The following is a 16,110-nucleotide window of genomic DNA, read 5'->3' on the forward strand; positions in this document are numbered from 1 at the left end:
AAATGGAGCCATGAATTCTGTTGTCCGTCAAAAAATCTTTGTTTGTGACGTCAAACTGAACCAAACTTCGGTTGAAAAAATGTGTCCACAGTGCTGTAAGAGACTCCTTGCAAGTTATCACAAATGCTTGATTGCAGTTGTTGTTGTTAAAAGTGGCAAATACTGGACAATATGAAAGACTTAGAGAAGCACCCGGAGAGGGCAGACCTCCGTCAAGCCAAATTGTTCTCCCCATATTGTGATTCACACCAAAAATAATAATCTAACACCTTTTTGGATCAGTCTTTCATATTTTATAGAACCTGTTGGAAACTTAGAACAAGTTCTTAGGACAAGTTCCCAACAAGAAACAGGAGATCTTAAGTCTTAAAATGATTAGAACCATTAGTTAGAACCATGTTCCAACCATTTTTCGTGGAGTTATATGCAGAAATGCTAAAAAAATGGTCCTATCTCACAATATTACAGAATCTTTTAAAACATGTCTGGATCCAGTCTTCCCATACTCGATTTCTTGAATGTTTCATCCAAATCCATAAAGACTGTGAACACAAACAAACAAAGGCTTGAAGAACATAGCAGCAATTTTGGTACAGCTGTTTTATGTCCATTTTAATCATTCAAAATGAAACCTACTAGTAATAGACTGAACAAGTACTAAGTATTACCATCATTTGAAGGTAGATATTTCCATAGAGCATCTTTAGATGAAACATTGTTGTTTGTGGTACACATACCATGCAGTCCTTTACAAACCCAGCAGGAGTCTGTTGTGCAATACCAGCAGGACTCGGGTAGTGACTTGGTCTTCCCGACTGAGACTGCTGCCCACAAAACCCAGTAAGTAGATGATTGGCTGATATACTTAGTACTGATATAAGTTTTGCATCAAAAATGTCTGACTTTGGATTGGTGCAGCAGTTGGCAGGGTGTGGTGAGGTTTCAGTTTGGGGTTTTCAGTGAATAATGTGACAAGACCAGAAATGTGAAACACACAACTTGAGTCGTGGATACCAGTGTTATTGTTTGTGTTCTGGTAAAACAAGCTCATTGGTTTTATTTGGCTGTGAAAAACGAGTAGCTCTTGGCCATTTATTTTGTAAAAGTAGTTCTCACAAGAAAAAAAAACCTAGGTGACCCCTAAAAAAAGCTTTAAACATTTACACCGCATGTATGTGATCGGTCGGTATCGGTTGATTTCACTCAGGGATTATTGGGATTGGTATCAGCAGGATAAAATCATGACGAAACACCCTTAAAAAATAAATAAATATTATGGTTGCTCTGATTGATCGACCAATATCTATCCTTGTTTTAAAATGCTGATCCGATTAGCTCCGCTTAGCTTAGATTATCTCGCTGTACAACCATGTCTGCTGTGTGTGGGACTTCCTGTCTTTGTGCGAGTGATAGAAGTTTTGCAACCTGCAAAACGTGCCCCCCCCAAAATGCCTTTTCATCCAATTTCGGATCAACATTTGCAATAAAAGTGACCCTCTTCTCTCCTTAATATGCCTCACACACTCAGTAAACCCATTTCAATTTTAAAAAGTACAGGTACTCACCACTAGTGAATAATAATGTAAGACGATCTGTGAACAGATCGACGAGGGGTCACGGTTTAGAAGTTATTTATGTTTCAGTTTTGTGTCTCATAGCAACTACGGCGCATGCAAGGATTGACGAAGAATGTGTGAAATCTCAACGTATGGCGAAAAGATATGATATTGTGAAACATAAAGACATGAATATGTAAAAGTTGTGGGCTGGTGTGTGCTGTACATTTGATCTGTTTATCGTTATGGACTTACGGTGAATGGGATGTGTTGTCAGTGGAAAACCAAAGATTTTGCTGAATGGTGAGTTTGTGAAGAGCGACTGTACACCTTTGGCTTGAATAAGATCAGTGAATGAGTTCTAAAGTATAAAGAGGGGAAGGAGTGGGGTGGTTCACTGTTTCCTGGAATTGGAGCAGCAATCCTAGTAATGTCCTCTCAGTTAACGATAGACTTTATAGACTTTAATAACTGGAGCTTAAATGAATACATGACAAAAAACATCCCAGTGACGTTGCTCCGGCCTTCCATGCGAGATTGGTGTGTTGGTGCAGAGCCCTAAACCTGTCAAGCCCTTTCAGCGCCATGGACAGACACCATGCTCCAACCTGACCCTGTCGATGATGGTGACCCGGATGAAGGAGGCAGTTATGTTTGTCAAAGCTGATGAAACGACCTCAGCGGAAACGTCTCCATCACGTCCCCCGTAGGACACAAATATATCTGTTTTAGAGTGGACAACGGGAGGCTTTCTGACCTCTACCGAAGGGTAAAAGGCTACTGTCGCGATCGATGGATCCACATGCAGACGGAGGCGTGCAGGACGCCGAATTAAAACTTGTTGTTTCGTCATGGAAGAGTAACTTGACCCCAAACCAGCACCAACGAGGCGGGCAGACAAAAAGTATGCAAATGGAAGAGTGTCTCTAGCGTGCGGAGCTCATTTCGCAGCGTTACTCATCGCAACCGCAGTGTGTAGCAGGCAGCTTCCATTGCACCTCCTGCATGCACTCCAGATCCACGGTGGTCACCACAAGACGCTCGGCAACACAGCATCGTGTCTGCTGCACCCCACGCCAGGATCGCCGCTCGCATATTAGAGGCGCTTTGCTGGGATCTCGGGGTGTTTTTTTTTTTGCGCAGGAAGTGTGCGATCCCGACGCCTTCGCCGCCCGGTTAGGTGATGCTTGCTCACGTAAGGCGCACGCGTGTGATGAGGGGCGCAGGGGACGCGGCTGGAGGGTGCGCGCTACTGTTGCACCGCCTCACCGGATAACCGCTATCTCATCCCGTCTGGTCTTCCCCCGTTTCCTCTGCGCCGACGAACGGATTTACCGGACATTTACCGAGACTTTTTCTTTCCCTTTCTGCCACCACAAGTGGACGAGGGGCCCGAGCTCAGCGTGGAGTGTCCCTCTTTGACGGCGATTCTGTGGTGCGCAAGCTTTTTTTGCCACCCGGGGAGGCAATGCGCCCACCCATGCGATGCTAGCCCATTAGCCGGAGGTAGAGAAAGAGAGGAGAATTTACGAGTCTCGTTTCGCCTTTCAGGAAAGACGAGAAGAAGAGGGGGAGGGCGGCTGGGCTGCTGAAGGAGAATGCAGCAGTCACATTTTTAAGCATGCAGAAGAAGCGGGCCGTTTCCGGTTCCTAGGCTGCTGTGTGTGTGCGTAAGCGTGTCACTGTGTGCGCCCCCCATCCGAGGCCAGCAGCCGTATGGGGAAAGCATCGGCACACACAGATGGCATGGACACTTCCACAAGGTCTGCCGCTCTGCCCTGCCTCCTCCACCGGAGCCCGTTCGCCGCCGCCGCCGCCGCCTCTCTCTTGCAGCTCCCTCCGCCGCCCAGCAGCACTGCAGCACAGCACAGGCTGACGGTATGAGGCTTGATCCAGTGCATTTCTCCATGCTGGTCATCGGGGTCTCGTTCGCCTGTTACGCCCCGAGTCTCAACTCCCTGCAGGACCAGGCGTACCGATCAGCTGTGGTCATTGAGGGCGAGGTGCGCTCCTCCCCGGAGAACGTCTCCTCCCGGGAGCCGTACAGTGTGAATGTCAAAGTGCTGGACGTGTGGCCCGTCAACAGCGGCGGCCTCGAAAGGGAGCAGCTCGTCACCGTCGGGGACTTCGGTTCCGAGGCCCCATGCACCACGGTGGAGAAGGACCACAGATATATCTTTTTCATGGACCCTACCGGGGAACCCTACGTGTTCAAGGCTTCGTACGCCCCCGTGGACGCCAGCGAGCCGGATCTCAAGAAGGACGTGGAGAGAGTGTTGTGCGAGGACTGCGGTAAGTTTCAGGTGCACATGCACGGCGGGAAGGGGCTGCCATGGTGATGTAAGGAGACGGGTGCGTGCGCGTGCGCCTGCGAGCTCCATACAGTGTCTGCGCGTACGCATGCGCATGCGCGCCGATTGACACTTCAATCCTCCGTAACCCGGTCACCCATAATCAAATGAGAAGCGTGGCAGGAAATTGTGTGTGTCGTGTGGATGTGCGTGCGTGCGTGCGTGTGTGTGAGTGTGTGTGCTGCTGGAATCGAACACCCCCCCCAACACACACACACACACACCCTCTCCCTTCCATCCACTGCAGACTCTTGCTGACTGGTGATCATTCGGACTCTTTGAGCATAGCCAGCAAGATCTGCACCATCACAAATTAGAGTGGAGCTCCTGTGTGTGTGTCTGTGTGTGTGTGTGTGTGTGTGTGTGTGTGGACAGCAAGCTTGTGTTGAGGTGACCCTTGTGTCTTTTGCAGACGATTGTTGTCAAATGATGACATGTATCACAGTTGTGACCGCAGTGACCTGCTAGTGTGGAGTTCAAATAGCTCATCCTATTCCCTGGATAGCTCAAACTGTGTTTGTGGCCATAAAGTGCACCGCACACACACACACACACACACACACACACACACACACATCTGTTGCACTTCTTATGTTTAAAAAAAACCACCCTCATGTGTGATGTGTTTGTGTGCTATGAGTGAGACCCGTCTCTTCAGCAATGAATGAAACAGTCAGGAGATGGATGAGGTGTTTTGGTTCCACGTGAATCATCTCAGCGAGGCAATCCGGACGTCTCAATGCTTCTAACTTTGTCGGAACAGATTAGGGAAGGCCCGATTTTTTGTATTCTTGCATGACCGCACTCCGATGCCACTTCAAGGCATGGCTGGATGAATTTGGTGTAGAAGAACTTGACATCTGCGTACTGACAGCACAGTGTACTTGGCTGTACATAAACTTATGCACTCAGAATGCTAAGTGTGGAAGTCTGTGAACTGTAACACAGCCTCTGTTTCAATCCGTGCATGCCCATATTTACATTTAAATATGTATCCTTCCTCTGTATGTATCCTTCCTCTGATCTCGCCCAGACTCAGCTGGGATTGGCTCCAGCATATCCCTGTGACTCCAATGAGGACGAATGGCGTAGAAAAAGGAAGCATGAATAGTTCCTTTATGTACACTGTGTACTTAGTTACTAAAAAAATGGACACTTTGGTGCTGTTCCCAATTCATTACTTACTTCTTCTCCATCTTCTCTCCTTTTTAATTGTGAATCGCAACCACTCAAGTTAGTCCATCACTGCAAATGCTAAATGTGCAACTTGAAACTTGAAGTCTCACTTTCGTCCACACTTCCGTACTTAGACGTCACTTTCTAGAATATGTACACTGTGTACTTAGTTCCTGAGTGTGCGAATTTTTATCCCAAATCCATATATATGCTCCTTCCTGGTCTCTCCTTTTTCATTTTGAATTGCAACCACTCAAGTTAGTCCCTCCTTTTCTGACCATCAACTGTGATTTTATCTCACCGTCGGAGGCTTTCAAACCGAACTCCCTCGTCATCATCAACAGCAAACCAGCACGTGGAGACCTTCTGGAGATGACTTTTCTTGTGTAGAATAGGTGCGGTATAAATAAAATACAATTGAATTAGAGGAAGTAGAAAGAGGAAGGAAGTGAAATGGCCGCACATAGAACTCATCCCGAAGCCCAGCTAACAACATGATGTTCTATTTTTAGCTCGGTGACATGCTAAAATGATCAAGTCATTTATTTATGACACGGCTGTTGTAATCAGGCTTCAGTCTAGAACACGTTTTGCATAAAGGGAGGCTCTCTTTCACACACACAAACACACACATGAAATATAATCTAGTAATCTAGAAGGCAATCCATAGTGTATGCATTATAAATTATAGATTATAAATATAGATTCTTATTCACAATGGTAGTACATCTAAAGTTTATCAATGCAGTGTGTTCCTCCACATGTCTATGGCTGCCTGGGTTCCACACTGCTCTGCAGACACACACCCTGAGCCCGACCAATCCAAATCTGGGCCTTATGCTAGTCAGCCAATCACAGCCGTCCTTTCGAAACACACACACTTTAGTCCACACCCACCAATTTGAATCCATCTGCTCCAGCTCCAGTTGTGCTTTTGGCTTCAGGAATCAATTTATGCTTGATGACTTCCAATAACCAGAGACGTTTAGTGTGCTTTCAATGCTGGAATTGAGACTTACAGAAAATTGGATATTGTCTACAAGCAAACAAAATCCATTGGCCTCTGTCATGTCTCTTCATGATGACTATGATGATGTGATATGATGAGCTCTTTAATGACTATACCACATGAGGAAAGTAACTCATACGTGTGTACTCACATGTACTAAAGCATACAACACCGTGGAGGCTTAGCACCTGTCTACTAAGTGTTGACATCTACATCACCCCCAGCAAGTCTCAGAGGCACGGACCACTCGTCGGGACAAAAATCACGAGACAGCAAATCCTGGTTTTGCAGTGTAAACAAACTGCTGTGTGTTTAATGGAATGCCGAAATTGACCATGTGTCGGGTTTTGGCAATCCTTCTTCTCTTGATCCAATACCCAAGGTTACCTTTCACATTGCAAATATTTAGATATTATTATTATTAACCTCTTACTGTAGTAATATTCTGATTATCCCAAAATATCACCTGGATTTAACAAAGTATAAACATAAGAGCCTTCCATTGGATAATTAATGTATGGGTGATGATGTTTCAGTTATTGAACCTGAACTGGTGCGGTGTATAGCTTACGGATGTTAAAAGACCCATCATGTGGTCGTGGAAAATATGTTTTTTTGGCATGCACCGAACATGAGAACACATCTAAGGATATCGATCTTTGTTAACTGGCTTTGCCTAGCTGTCTCTGGCTGGACTTTGCATTGGCAGCAACTAGCGCCTTACAAGAGTTAGCTTCTGGAAACAAGCCACACCCCCGGAGACACACCCATAAAAAGGGAGAGTCCACATTTAAAATTCAGAACTGAAGAAGTCTTTTGCATTGGAGGTGAAATAGTTTGTTTATGTTCCCATTTTGGGTTTTAGTTTCTGCTTGGACGCTCTTATTTTGTATTTACTTCCTGCTTTGCCCTGGTCTGTTTTCCTGTTGTGCTTATCAGCCACACCTGTTCCTAATTTCTGTTGTGCCTATTTAGTTCAGGTGTGTGATTCTCCCTTTTGTGGGGATCATTCTGTCACAATCAGGCTTGTAGGCATTGTGGTACGACCCCGGGATGCAGAGAGCAGGACCAAGTGCAGGTAAAAAGTGTTTTTAATAACAATTGCAAGTAAATACAAAATAAGAGTGTCCAAGCAGAAACTAAAGCCCAAAAAGGGAACATAAACAGACAACACAGGGCGTGACATTCATTCCACTATTAAGCCATTCACCCTTGCTCCAAAGTTGGTACAGTCCCATATCGACTCTACAGGGACAACAGAGTAAAAACAACAGAAGTTTTAAGTGACTTTATGGAGTGTTGTTGAATGTGTTTCAGATATTCTCCATTTGAGGCAGCTTAGGTTTTTGTGTAAGTCTTTAGTCTTAGTCTTTTGACTTTACTTATGTAAATGGTCAATGGACAATCGCTTGGATAGTGCTTTTCTACCGCCAAGTGCATTCATATATTTTTTTCTTAACGAACACACCGACTATAAACTATTCTTTGCCAAGTATCCTTTGTGTTGATATTCAGACCAGCGTTTCCTTTGATAACTTAATTGCTTCATAGGTGTCTCAATACATTTGTACATATAGTTTTAAGCGTGCCAACTGTTCACCCATCCCGTCTTACATGCAGCAGGCTGATAGCGACCTACTCTGATCATTTTTCTTGGCATGTCTTTTGAGGTACATTGACAGAATATTCCTAAAATAGCTTATCTGATTGCAAATGCTGCTGTCACTGATTCTGTATCAAGTGCTGCGTAGCTCCACTCTTAAGCTCTCTTCCCTCTTTACCTGTCCCTCTCCCCGTGCTTCAGTTGGAGTGTCTTTCAGCTTAAGCCTGCCCAGCTGTTAGTCAGAAACACCGAGGAGTAGAATCAGAGAAGGATGAGGAGGGACCTGTAACTTGGATCTGACAAACAGATGAAGCAATGATACATGATATGAAGCCGCAAGATGACTGAGTGCAATTGTGCTACCCTCACGAAACACGATTTACCTGACATGTATGTAAAACATCTATTAAATGACAAAATAGACCAATATAGTATTATTAATATAGTAGTATTATGGAGATCACCAGTGTGTTTATTTGCTTGTTCCACCAACTCCATGGCTTCAAACCTCATTTTTCCTTTACTTTCCCAAACGCTCTCATTTCTAGAAATATTACACACAACATCCTCATTTAAATTTAAAATAGTGCGGTCTCTACCACTTTTACAGCTGTTAAAAATTATTACAAATCTTTGTAGATAACCTGCAAAACGCCCACTATTAGTATATGACATTTAGCACTTTTTGACTCCTTATTGGGGATCTTAGTAGCTCAGGGCCAATATTCACAAAGCATCCTGTGGCTAAAAATAGCTCTTAGTGATGTCACCGTCGGAACAATCTTAGAATTCCTTGCATTTTTACTTGAGTTATTTCCAATGTGTCTTAGACCGGAAGAGAGCTCCGAAGGCAGCGAAATGTTAGGAGTAGGGAGGAGGACTTTTAAGAAGCCAAAGAGTCAGCAATCACAGGAATGGCTGCCACCATTCATTTCAATTACATTAGAGAAACATAATAATAATAATAATAATATCAACACAACGGGTATGTGAGTTAGGTATGTTTAAACATTTTGAAGCTGATGAGTCATAATTAATTTAATCTTGTTGAGCTTCATCATCGTGACATAAAATTAATGTCACGATTATACATTTCTAAATACAGTCCAGGTTATAAGTGATCGTTTGATTTTACTGTCCATTCATTACGAGGAGCGTGGAGCGCATTTTTCTTTCTAATTTGGTCCCCCCCCCCCCTTTTTGTAACAACCAATCACAGCTCATAGAAGACTGTCAACCACACCTCCTCATGAAGATAAAGGTTTTTGTCCCTTCCTTGCTCAGGGTTGCTACCAGGAACTTCCTTAGTCACTCTTTAGCTAAGATTCATTGCGAGGAATTTTTAGGCTAAGTTCAGAACTTTCCCTGTTTGTGTCCCTGTTGGGTGTGTCATGGTAATGGTAATTGTAATGGTAATGGCTTTATTTCATTTGAACATGCATCAGATTACAATAATCAGTTCCCAGTTCCACATGTCCAAAAGGAGTAGGAAGAAGCAAAGCTTATTAAATCCTACCCCTCCATCTGGTACTTTTACAATCAGTAACTCTTACATTTGTTCACCTCCTGCTTTCCTAATATAATTTTTTTTTTTTTTGTCCAATGCCATAATGGGTACCATAGTGCGTGTCAATATAGTGATATATATAGCACATCATGACTGGTTCAAGACTCTTCATCCTTGGATTTAGCAAACATCAACTCTTTCTTGTGTCTACTGGTGGCGAAACAACTTGGGAGTGGCCACTCTTCCTGTTGAATGAGACAATCTTTGGGGAGATGTTGCATTGTTACAAGCAGACTATAGGCGAGGCCGCAAACGAGAGTCGGACTCGGATGGCTTATTTCAAACCAACGGTCCTCCCTAAACACAATCGCCGTCCTCAAAACAATGTCCTTTGTTTATGAGGTGCAAACAAACTGCTGACTTTCCAATGTTGTGCCATGCTTTGGTATAAAGGGTGTTTGTCTCTCCGACATGGTGGTCATTGCACTCTCTCAGTGCACTGCAGTGGACGTATAGTGGACGTTTAGACTAAAGTTTAAAGGAGTCCAGTTGCCTCCATTCAGCCTTATGTTGTTTTTCCGGGATAGAACAAAGACACATAAAGGCAGGTGAGGCGGATGTCAGCCAAGGTTTAAATATGGTACACATTCTGAGCAGGTAAAGGTCTTAGCATGTACCCTTAGCTCAGTCTTGCATCAGTGTGCACATCACCTGGAGGGCAGAATCACTTTGGCATTGATCTCAGAATTAGCAGATCTTTGCTCAGTTGCAGCACGTCAAGGCAATTCTGGCTACAGGAATCGTACCTAATGCCACTCCCTTGACCAGCTTTCATCGTTATTTTCTCTTTGCACATTTTTGTGAATGCTTGTCGGCTACAGTCGGTGCGGAGGAAATGATGTTATCGACAAGTAAACAGTTTTGGGTGCATGGACAAATTGATCCAAATTGTGCTTTGAAGTTAAGATGGTGTAAAGGTGGCACTCTGACTAACACGCTGAATGTTAGCGAATATTCTGCAGGGGGTTGAATCAGTGACTTGACTGTAAGTGTGTGTCTGTGTGTGTGTGTGTGTCTATGTGTGTGTCTTCTGAGAGGTCTCACATGTCTGCCTCATTGTTGCGTTATCTGTGTCTATTTCAGACACTCTGTGTTTCTTTCTCTTCTTTCTCCGTCTCCTTCTGTCTCTCATTCTGTCCTTGCTCCAGCAGAGCATTATACCGACACACACACACACACACAGACACACACAGCCACACCAGTTAGCTGTTGCTGCTGTGCTGCAGATGCCCTAGTGTTCTGTCATTAGTGGGGAGTTCTGGGGCTGCTATAAATTATGCACACAGAATAACAGAAGGCTGAAGATTTCTCTGTTGCGTGTGTGTGTGTGTGTGTTTGTGTTTGTGTGTATATGGGATAAAGGTACAATTTACCAAACGTAGAGACAGCATCTATGCTTCCGGTATGTTTCCTGTCACATCAGTTCATTATGGCATACTTCAGTGTTGCTCATGTCGCTGATGACGGCCTAACTTGTGTTCATGTCCTTGGTAATGTTGCGTGTAAGAGTGTGTGTGTGTGTATCTGTGTGTGTGTGTGTCCTTGCTGGTGAATAATGTATCGGCACTCATCTTTTTCCAGGAGTCAGCCTCAGTAGAAAGCTCATGCCTCTTAAAGGGGCCGACTCAGTGCCACATGGCTTAGTTTGTGAATGAGGGAGGTCTTTGTGTAACTGCACACACACACACACACACACACACACACACACGCATCAAACACACAAATGCTGTTGCACCGGCTGCACACACCACCCACAGACACGGCGATGCGGCAGGTGCCTCACTCTTTTCGTCTTCATTTAAGATATATTTGATCGCATGAGGGAAGTGCATTCAAAATAGAAAACTAGACACTTGAGAAGCGACAAGCTAGTTACTATCCTTTACTGAGCTTTGGGAAAAAAGTACGCCGCACGCGTCCTCAGGTGGACTTGATGTTTGGCACACTTCTTGTAGCCTACTGGAAGTTTGGCATGCAGTCAGCTAACACTTGGTATTTATGAAGTTGTAAAGTAATGTGACATTTTCAGCTGTCACGTATTACTCCGCCCGCTGAGAACTGCTCGGTGCTTTTGAGCAAGGTCTTTCATTCATGAAATCTATTTCATTGATCATGCTTGTTGTCAGGCTGGGAAAAGATGGGCTATCTTTATCTCGATTGACAGGTCGCACGTCTTCCAGTAGACGTGTTATTATAGTTTTACATGCATGGAACTATTCAAAATACATATCAATGACAAACATTTAGGTGTTTACGTTCACTGAAAACCCAAGTCAATGACACACTGTGGAGTTATTTCTTGATTTCAGTTGTGTTTCTCAACCTAAAATGTCAGCACTTACTACTTTCTTGGGCTCATTTTGGTTTTATTTTGCAGTTGTGATCAATCGGAAAACTGTGAGCAACACATCAGTTTGTGTCTGTGTTGATCTCACTCCCACATTGTGTCTTTGTCAACAATCACATTTTCAATGAAGGTAAAAGGAACCTTAAATGCTCATTTATCATTTTCATTCATCATTTAGGACCAGGCAGCTCTTTATTTGATAGAAGCCAATCGTGAACTATGAAAAAAACTCACAAGCTTGTCAACCAATTGGAAAGTTCATCTCTCAATATAAGAGTCTGACTCATCAGTGTCATCTTGTGTCATCTTACAAAAAAACGCTGAACTCATCATGCAGCGACTTAACATTGAGAATGTATACGGAAGAAAAGAAAAACAACTATATTAACGTTTTTTCATAATGCATTACATCCAAAGCAAGCACTCATTGGTGCCTGGCGCCATGCTGCAATAATCTCAGCCTCCCTCTGGGCTCTTCTCTGGGTTCCCTCTGGTGGAGGCAGGCAGCATTGCAGCACCATCCATCCATTTTCTATGCAGCCTGTCCTCCAGTGAAATGCTTTGCTCAGACAACATAAAATAGTCATTTTTGTTCATGAATAATGCTTTTCATCAAGCGTTCAAGTTCAGTGATACTGGAACATAACCCCTGCAAAATCGGGGTTGTACTGTGTTGGATTTTCCAATGGTGTCTGTGATTGATTGGCAGGCAGTCATAGAAGTAGCCAGTCGTCTTAGGTCAGCTAGGATCGGCTCCAGCTCCCTTTGACCCTGAAAAGGATAAGCGGTAGATGGATGGGCGGATGGATTTTCCATTATGACTTCCACCTAATAATCAGTGAGTACCAGCAGGACGGAGCACAGCTTTGATTGACCCTCGGAGAGATACTCATTTAGCAATATTTCACCATGATTGATGACCATGTGACGTAATTGTCGACTTTGCAAAACGGGAAAAGCAAAAGAAATATGTTTCAAAGTCCAATTTATCGTGGCTCTTTCTTCTGTGACGTCCAACAAAACTGAGCTGTCTGAGTGCTGGAGGGGTCTGATTACTTCTAAGTTAATAGGAGAGTGTGGACAGGTAGTGGCTAATCGTTCAAAAATATTAATGAAAATAATTTCAGCCAGTGTAATAATTACATGCTGACTGGCTTCCAGCCCCCACCTGTTATCTTGCAGTTAGGACTGCTTGTTTAATTTATCATGGAACGTTCTCCTGTCCCACGTTCTCACACACAACAGGGTTGGAATGAGGCTTGAGTGTAATGAGTAGTAATTTAATTAGGATTAAAAAACATTTTAGATCTCGCCCCGTCTGCATCGCACCTCGCGGTTGCACGATACATGGATGTGAACAATGACTGATACATCACTAGCGGCAATCTCAATCAAATATCTCATTCATTCATATCAAATATATCACAATATACACTAATAATATTATGGCTGGACTTGCCCTGAGTTACATAGAAAGTGAATATTTTTGGTGTTTTCTAGATGCAGCAGGGCATCCTGTTGGCATTTCAAAGGGATAATGGGACATCTTCAAACCTTTTGCTCCTCATGGAGGACAGATGTGATCAATGCCTCAATCCCCTTATCTGGAGAATTGTGCCGGTTAGTCGGCTTACACGCCTGCAGTTAATGGTGTGTGTGTACGTGTGTGTGTGTGTGTGTGTGTATGTGTGTGTGTGTGTAAATGTCGGGGCATTGAGGTGAAGATGAGAGGTGAGAAATGGCGGGGTGAGAGGTGGATAAGCAATGTGTGTGTGGGGGGGGGTGGATGGATGGATGGAAACAGGGAATAAGGAAGAGGTGAGACAAAAGAGAGAAGACAAAAACGAGGGATGAGACAAGGGAGAGTTATTTCAGGAAGAGTAGAGAAAGATAAATTGAAGACAGCTGGAAACCAGAATGACTTGCACACGACCCAAAAAGGAAGAAGAGGTAGTGGAAGAGAAAAAGGGAGAAAAGCCTTTTGCTACATTCTGCCTGCAAGCTCTTCATTAACTATTCATAACCTACACCGCACATCCTGGCTAGCTATCTTGCTAGCCATCGAGCTATCTTGCTAGCTATCTAGCTATCTTGCTATCTTGCTATCAATCTAGCTATCTTGCTATCTATCTAGCTATCTGTTAATATATATTTGTATCCTAAGGTTGCCCACTGATTTCTTTTTGTTTACATGTTTGTTTCACTTAAATCTTTAAGATCAACAATTTTTATTTTAACAACACAACTGAACACAAAATGCATTTTTTTGCAAGAAAAATAATAATAAAACCTACGTAGCCCTGTGTGAAAAATAACCAGTTGGACCAAAATAGGCCCATGCCATTACACTACCACCACCGTATTTTACTGTTGGGATGATGTTCTTATTCTGAAATGCAGCGTTATTTTCACGCCAGATGTAATGGGACACACACCTTCCAAAAGGTTCAACTTTTTACTTGTCAGACCACAGAGTAATCTTTAAAGGTCTTGGGGATCATGAAGATATTTTCTGGCAAAATTGAAATTGAGCCTTAATGTCCTTTTTGTTCGGCAGTGTTAATCGTCTTGGAGCGCTGCCATGCAGTTTTTACCCAGCGTCTTTCTTACGGCGGAGTCATGAACACCGACCTTTAACTGAGGCAAGTGAGGCCTGCAGTTGTTTGGATGTTGTTGTGGGGTCTTTTGCGACCTCTTGGATGAGTCACTCCTGGGAAGGTTCACCACTGTTCCATGTTTTGGATATCGATGTGGATATGGATAATTATTTGAAATGTATATTTTCAAGGTAAATGTTTGCAGGCATAAATTGTGGCTTTGCTGGCAAACATGAAGAACACACCCAGACAGGTGGGTGACTGTTCAGCTCGTGTTGCTGTTGTGCAGAGGTTAGTTGGGCGATGCTGCATGCAGGCCTTCTGTGGCTCTTATCCAACAACTGCCACACATACACACACACACACACACACACACACACACACACTCTTTCGCTCTCTCTCTCTCACTCATTCTCAATCTCATTTTCCCTTTTCTTTCTGCTCCCTCCCTGGTTTCCATGGTGACAGCTGTGCGCTGCAGAAATCACACTGATCGGAGAGTGAGATAGAAGAGGCTTCTCTCTTTTATACATGGGCACGAGCACGGGAATGTTCACACACTCAGACACTCTTCGAGAGGTGCGGGTTCAAATCCAGACTAATCAGACCCTTGGATGTGCAAGGTGACACGAGAGATGCACTGACCAACAGTGGCCTGTTTGCAGTATTTATCAGTAGTAGTAACACGCATACACACACATACACACATAACAGCCTAACTTGGCTGTAGTAACACACATATTCCCATTCCCATACCTGTACATTCCGTATCTTTATCTCTTAAGTCATGATTTATAAGAAATTGCAAGAACAGAAGGAGGGGAGAGGGAGGGGACAAGAGCATCAGCTGACCTTGAGAAAAGGACCTCTTGATGGATGGCTGATGGGTCCGCTGGTCATGTGTGATTGGCTTGCGTTGAAGGCCACTCACACACTATTGGCCACACTCTGCTGTCCATTTGAGGCTTTCCACAACCCCCCCACCCCACCGCACCCCCACCCCCAGTGCTCATGCTGAGGAATCCTCCCATCACTCAGTGATACAGAAGGCTTGGATCAGCAACTTACAGTGCTGGAATACCTAACTCACACACACACACACACGCACACACACACACACGCACACACACAAGTCCATTCAGGGGTGCAGACAATGAAATGCATGCACGGGTGCCTTAAATGCATCGCAATATTCTCATACATGCATCACAAACGTTCTCGCTGTTGTGGTAGCTGACTTAGTCTACGACCTCGGTGTGGCTTGTTCGACTCTAATTGTGGGACAAAGTGTGGCGCAGGTTTAACGTCTTCACCGTCAACTTGACAAATGAAAAATGAAGTCAAAGCAGTGTTTTCGCTTCAATGCGACCGATGTTTCACGGTGCTCCTTAGCAAACACGTGTGCCAAAAATAGATTGTTTTACAAGTCCTGCAGAGAGATTTTGACAGGGATCTCAAGATGGATGTTGGGTCTTTTTTGCTAATCACTTTTCAGGCAAGAGCGCAAGCAGAGGGAGTTAAATATAGTTCTTCACAGTCACTCAAAGGTCGACATCACTCATTAATATTATAATTCTAGGGTGGCAATGTGGTCATTCTAAATGGATTAACTTGAAAAAATATTTGAATAGTCGACGGGAGTTGTGGTTGAGTCATGTCAACTCTTATTAGCTCTCAACCCTGACAAAGCAGGGGGGTCCAAAGTGTGGGCCGGGGGCCATTTGTTTTTTTGTTTTTTTTTATAGCTCATGGCACATTGTAGAAATAATATTATATAAAAAACAACACTTTTCAAGGTGGGCAGGCCCTCTAAATGCTTGTAAATTCTGTGTTTTTGTGGACATTTTTCTTAGCATGTTAGCATATTGGAGTTATGAAGTTATGGAAGCATGTAAAACTGTCTC

The 16,110-nt window shown here is 43.8% G+C and overlaps 1 protein-coding gene across 5 annotated transcripts in view; it reads left to right on the forward strand.

The window, feature by feature from the left end:
- The first annotated feature begins 2,486 nt into the window (after nucleotides 1-2,486).
- Nucleotides 2,487-16,110, forward strand: part of LOC131110128 (pro-neuregulin-2, membrane-bound isoform-like) — a 40,179-nt gene continuing 26,555 nt past the window's right edge. For 2 of the 5 annotated variants that reach the window (XM_058062865.1, XM_058062866.1), the window contains exon 1: nucleotides 2,487-3,848. In XM_058062865.1, coding sequence (XP_057918848.1) covers nucleotides 3,437-3,848 — 412 coding nt within the window. In that variant the 5' untranslated portion in view covers nucleotides 2,487-3,436. The remainder of the gene's footprint in view (nucleotides 3,849-16,110) is intronic. The other 3 variants (XM_058062867.1, XM_058062868.1, XM_058062869.1) reach the window with 3 other exon arrangements.

This window comes from Doryrhamphus excisus, chromosome 23 (genome assembly GCF_030265055.1).
Source record: "Doryrhamphus excisus isolate RoL2022-K1 chromosome 23, RoL_Dexc_1.0, whole genome shotgun sequence".
Taxonomy (NCBI): Eukaryota; Metazoa; Chordata; class Actinopteri; order Syngnathiformes; family Syngnathidae; genus Doryrhamphus; species Doryrhamphus excisus.